This window comes from Sinohyriopsis cumingii, unplaced genomic scaffold, assembly GCF_028554795.1.
Source record: "Sinohyriopsis cumingii isolate HCF-2022 unplaced genomic scaffold, ASM2855479v2 utg000160l, whole genome shotgun sequence".
Classification (NCBI taxonomy): Eukaryota; Metazoa; Mollusca; class Bivalvia; order Unionida; family Unionidae; genus Sinohyriopsis; species Sinohyriopsis cumingii.
Genome location: NW_028315873.1, coordinates 7,487,922 through 7,494,544, shown reverse-complemented (window position 1 = coordinate 7,494,544; position 6,623 = coordinate 7,487,922). Strand labels below are relative to the sequence as shown.

General features: G+C 39.4%; 1 protein-coding gene across 1 annotated transcript; it reads right to left on the bottom strand.

The window, feature by feature from the left end:
* Positions 1-1,154: 1,154 nt before the first annotated feature.
* Positions 1,155-2,584, bottom strand: LOC149774719 (uncharacterized). Its single transcript, XM_089944987.1, is given in 2 exon segments — positions 1,155-2,485; positions 2,488-2,584. Coding segments are annotated over 2 exon segments (1,428 nt in total).
* Between the last annotated feature and the right edge of the window lie 4,039 nt (positions 2,585-6,623).

Below are 6,623 nucleotides of genomic sequence, written 5' to 3'. Positions count from 1 at the left end.
TTTTGCAAATGACGCAGCTCTTGTGACCCACACCGAGGAAGCCCTCCAGAGACTGGGAGACCGTTTTGCTGATGCCTGCATGCAGTTTGGTCTCACCATCAGCTTGGAAAAAACAAATGTCAGCGTGCAAGATACCACCATTGCCCCTTCCCTCAAAATCAACGGTGTCACCCTGGAAGCAGTCAACAACTTTACCTACCTAGGGTCAACCATCAGCAACACTCTCTCGATTGATATGGAGATGGACAGAAGACTTGAAAGGGCAAACACCATCATGGCTCGATTACCGAAGAGGGTGTGGGAAAACAACGCGCTGACAGATCACACCAAGGTCCGAGTCTACCAGGCCTGCGTTCTCAGCACCCTTCTATATGGAAGTGAGACCTGGAGTACCTACATGAGGCAAGAACGCCGGCTCAACTCCTTCCATATACGGTGCCTAAAACGCATCCTGAAAATCAGCTGGCAAGACCGTGCTCCACACAGCGAGATCCTGCAGCGTGCAAGTATCCCCAGCATGTACTCCCTGCTGAGCAAACGCCGCCTTCGATGGCTAGGACACGTCCAACGCATAGAGGATGGAAGGCTGCCAAAGGACATACTATATGGACAGCTGGCCACTGGCATGAGAAGAGTCGGACGCCCTTCACTCCGTTTCAAGGATGTATGCAAAAGGGACATGAAGGCATGCAACGTTTCACCCGATGGCTGGGAAGAGCTGGCCGAGGACCGAGACACCTGGAGACTAACGGTAAACAATGGCATATCAGTCGCTGATGCGAGGAGAGGCCAGTTGGCGGCAGAGAAACGTAAGAGAAAGAAGAACGCGGCAGCAACCACAGTAATGCAGACTTCCCAGTATGTCTGCACCAGCTGCAATAGGGACTGACACTCACGTATAGGCCTGCACAGCCACAGCAGACGATGCCAACAGAGACAGACAACACCCCAAGGGCGCTATTCGCATGGTCTTTCAAGACTGAGTCGCCAATGATGATGAACGTATGTAATAAAGCTTAATAGTATTAAACGAATTCAACTCATTTCTAAATTAACATCGTCACTCTTTTTTAATAATTTGGAATTATGTGTTAATATTAGGTCACTCCGAATATATATATATATATATATATATATATATATATATAAGAGCATCATACTGTTTCTTCTAGCAATGACACTGAGTCATTAAAATCGTTAACATCTTGTTTCTTATAATTACGAAGAGTATCAGCACCAATCTTAATTACACCCTGACAACTTGCATTCCAAGGGGGACGAAAAACGAAATGGCCTTTATTAATCGACCAGGATGCCCTGGTGTACCGTTCTATCAGATGCTTGATGGGCGTAATTGCCATGGATGTGTCTGTATGCTGCTCAACTAGAAGGACAACTTTTCTGTGTTTGACAATGGCAACAGCACATCCTGCCTGACTCCACTTAGACTGGAGAAATGCGGGTGTGATTACATGGACTACAACTAGGCTTTCATCAATACATCGGTGTATCTCATCTATGATCCGCATGCCAGGAACAAAGGAATTAGCTCCAGTGCACACAAGATCCTTGTCGGTGTTGAGCATTTTCTTTAGGTACGTATCTAAGGAGGGCCGGATGTTTTCCTCTACTATATCATGGTCTACACTACAGTATACAAGAAATACAACAGATCTGAATTTGTGGGTGCCCTTTACAATTGCTCTTTTCAGATTTGCTATGTCTTTATGTCTGCGTGCCATTTCGTGCCTATGACGACGTATAATGGCAATTATGGAAAAACCTAAAATAATTACCAAAGATGATGCAATTGCTGTACAGATAATGGTTGGGAGTTTACATGTCTGTGTGACTGTTTCAAAGCCTTTGTAATTCAGTAAAATTTCATGATTGCCATCATTGCATAGCAATGTTGTCCTGTTAACAATGCTGACATTTGTAGTCACAAGCCATTGTAAAAAGTCAAGTTTATCACATTCACACAAGATTGGGTTCTCAGACATTTTGATGGTCAAATATTGTTGAATAATTTCCGGCCTGTATGTGAGCTGTCTTTTTTCCCCGGCATTGTATCCATATCTGTACCTCTCCGCTAAAAGATGCCTATCGAGAAACTCATGGATCAAATTGTTCGTCATGGATGTCGCATGTTTGTTTTGGTTTGCCTGATACTGAAATATATTATCTAGTTGTTCTGCGAAGGGAATAGGCAACCATTTCAGCCGATTCTTTCTTAAGTCAATCATTTTTAAATCCTGCATATTGTACCACTCGATATTCAAGTGCGTCAGGTCATTGTCACTCAAATCAAGGACGCGTAGCTTGATATTTGATGAAAATATGTTTGCTGGTAATACACCAAGGGAGTTGCTACGTAAGAATAGTATCTCAAGTTCCCTGTTTCGAGAGAATATATTGACAAAATCGTCCATATTCTGCATCTTATGCAACTGGTTTTTGGACAAGTCAAGAATCTTTAAAGAAGGCATGACGCCTATAAAGACGGCGATATGTATTCCATATTGTTACTATTTAAATCCAGTATCTGAAATGCGTGTAAATATAATTCTCCGGCGAAAGTCATATTTAAGATTGGTATGTCATTATTGCTTAAATCTAACAAAACAAATTCTTTATTTTCACACTGTTGATAATGATGTGTTGATTTTACTATCATTCCACCAATTACATCTACGACATTCTTTAAATACAGATATTTTAAGTTTGGAGCGAACTGACATGGTTCTGTTACATTTCTATAAGTGTTATCGGATTATATGAAAACACGACATCCACTAACATCTAACAGTTCCAAACTAGATCCCGGTTCATGTATATTGAACTGCAAGCCTAGAAGAACTAATGAAGAGTAAGAAAAGTTTAGGTATTTTACAGTGGGAAATATGTCATTTAAACTAATTGATATAGAAGCAATGTTGGCCCCACTTAAATCAAAATATGTAAACGTCTTTCCCTGAAGAGCCTTTGAAAAGTTAACTCCAAGGACAACGGGATTCGATCTAGCTTGGATTGCAATCAAAGATAGATATCTGAGCTTGCTCAGTTTGCCAGTCAAGGCCGCTTCTACACTAGATATTTCAAGATTGGGGTTTTCATCCAAATACAGTGCTTGAAGATCAGGCGTATTATGAAATACATCAGGATCAATTCTCCTGAGTTCAGTACATGAAGATATGGACAAAAAATTTAAATGATCTAATCCGTCAAGAACACCACGTGGAACAAAATGGACAGCAAGGAATTCAAGAATAGAAAGCTCTGATACATTTGCCCATGTTTGATTGCTGAAAACGGCAATCGGAAAATATCCCGTCATCTCATCTGTTCCAATAAGCGTTACTTTCCCTATATATGAAGGCATGTAATGTGGAATATCGATCTTGCTGGCTATATTTTTGCAGAGATACGAAGTATCATCAACAGTACAGGTTACATTAGCTTCAATAGCTGATATAATGACATATATAATACAAAATACTGACCGAGTCCGACTTCTTTCTATGTTCTGTCTATGAAATGAATTCATTAATAAAGATGAAACATTGTGAATTTCAGTTCCGTGGAGTAGTTTTGATTAGAAAATGCACGAATCGATCGATGGAACACAGCGTTTCCGTCATGTGGTCGCCCTGCTTATGTCATGTATGAATCGATTTTGTTTGGATCACAATCCACGTTTCACTTTCATCGGGTCGAGTCGGTTACGAAATCCATGAATCGATTGGAGGAACACAATACAAGTTTCCATTTCGTGGCATAGCCTTGCGTAAAAAATTAATGAATTGATTGGGGAAACACAAAGTTGTACTCTGTCGCCTTGGTTATCAATAGTATCGTTATTTCACAACCTTCAAAATTGTATTCGAAAAAGTCCTCTTGAGTTTATTGTCGATGTGTCTTCTTTAGGTAGAGAAACTAAAAGCTGCAATTAAAACCAGATGTTAACAGAAATACCTCATTATAAGAGCACATAGTTTCCAACCACCATCAATTCTGGGCTGAATGCTGCATTGTTTGAGTTTGATTCTAAATATATTTTTTCATTGTCTTAGATAAATGCAATTAAAGGCAGCACTTGTATTAAAAGAGGCAAAGGAAGGACCATTTCGAGTGTATGTTATGATTGTGAATTCATGCAAGTATTATACAATTTTATTTTTACTTGTTCTGCTCTGAATTTCGTGTTTTTTGAATTTCGTGTTATTTGTCGGTTTATCTCTGCTGTATAATAACTATAATTTACCATTATTGTTTCGCATATACAAAATAAACGCATTGAGATAATTATCATAAAAAATTGATCAAAATGTACGACTGTTTACAAAGGGTGTAGCAATTTCTCGCGAAATAAACAGCTTATCGCCCATGTGTATGTATGTATGTATGTATGTATGTATGTATGTATGCATGCATGCATTAATGTGTATATGTATGCATGACTCTATGTATGTAGGCGGATGGATGGATGGATGAATGGATGGATGGATGGATAAATGGTTATGTATGTTATTGTGTATATTTTTATGTACATTTCATTTGTGTTGTTGTGGGGTTCTTTATATATGTATTATGTGGTTGACCTTTTTTCCAAAATTAAGTTACTTTTCTATGTGTCTGGTGGCATTGACATTGCAACTAATATCGCGTGAATCATCATAAACAATTCATTTTCAGAGGACGTAGTAATTGCTTGTGAAGTAACGAATTTATTGAGCATATGTATGCATGGATGAACGGATGTATGGATGGATGGATGAATGGAAGGATGGGTGGATGGATGCATGCATGCATGCATCTATGCATGAATGTATGTATGTATGTATGTATGTACGTACGTACGTACGTACGTACGTACGTATGTATGTACGTACGTACGTATGTATGTATGTATGTACGTACGTACATATGTATGTATGTACGTACGTATGTATGTATGTATGTATGTATGTACGTACGTATGTATGTATGTATGTATGTATGTGCGTGTGTGTTTGATATGATGTAGCAGCTCATCAAAGTATACAGTGTCCGCCATTCGATATCCACTCTCCCACGTGACGATCTGACAAGGACAGTTTCATGTTCTGGTTAGGTTTGTTATTATCGTAATCGTTAATTTTATCAGCCAGCAGATTAAGTCTTATTCCTTTGCGTTTTGGGAGACTGAGCCGAATGGGTGAGTAACAGCATTTTGTGATAAACGATTTTATTCACTCGAAAACTTTAGAAAGCTGCATTTCCATTGGCTGATTAAACTAGCTTCAGAACATGAGACGTACGGAGTCGCAGTCCGATCTTTACGTAGGACAGTGGAAGTCTGATTTTAATCAGACTGCAGTGTCCGCTTGAAATTAAAACTAAAATGAATAAACTAGACGTATCCGGCATGATTTTTTCAAAGGGTACGGCAAGGTAGTGAAGAGCGTCGGGGGATATGAGCATTTGAATAATGTATTAGTCGACATGGGTCATCTTGCATCATGTACCATTCGGTCCGATACAAGATATCTGGTTAAGGTGCTATGTAGATAGAATTGTGCAGCCACCCCATCCTCCTCGCCGTGTCGTGTATCACCTGTGTACCATGTTAGATGTCCGATTTGAATACAAAATCGAACTAGTCAGATGGGTCAGATCTGCAGAAGCTTAATGTACTAGCTGACAGGGCATATGTAGTCCCATGGAACAAGATGCTGTAGACGCCGATTTACCTCCGCCGTAGACCGCTCCGGCCGTCTAGTGGTTAGAGTGCCCGCCTCGGATGCGGTAGGTTATGGGTTCGATCCCTGGCCGAGTCATACCAAAGACTTACAAAAATGGTACTAACAGCTGCCTCGCTTGGCGCTCAGCATTAAGGTTAGTGTTAGACCTGGTCGTCCTGGTGTAAGGATAATGTGACTGGGTGGGACATCATGCTACATGTCTGCGGCATGATGCCCCAGTGCTAGACATCACTATGAACTGTCACACTGCAGACATAGCGATATGACTTAACAATTGTTACAGCTACGTTAAAACTCCAGATCACACACACACCCCACCGATGCAAAATTTAAGTTAAGTTGTTTTCCCAACCAAAACAATTATGACTGAAATGATCCTAAATAATTACTGTTTTGCCGTAGCATAGATGTCCATTCCAGCTTCTGTATTTTTTTGAAGACCCCGTGGTTCCACATTTAATTTAGAATTGAGAACGCTTTGTGGCTGTACAATTCCTAGGCTGCAAATACTCACTGTGTGTTATTTTCGTTGCGCTAAAAGTAACACAACTTCTGGTATGTAAATACAAGTATAAGATGGAGATCCAAAGTAAACATAGTTCTGGTCATGTAATATATGTTCCTGAAATTAGAGATATAAATATTTTATAGCAGATTTTGAGAACTATTTTAGAATATCTACTTTACTCCACCGAAGGTAGAAGTTCGATTAATTCCTATCGAATTATGTTTGAAAACAACTACAAAATACAGAAACTATCCATAAAACAGGAATCAAAAAAATGAATGAATACCTGTTTTGAAGATCTCTATTTATATATACTTCAATTGAAGTAAGACAAATAGAATGTTTTATAATACCCTAGATGCAAGTATTTC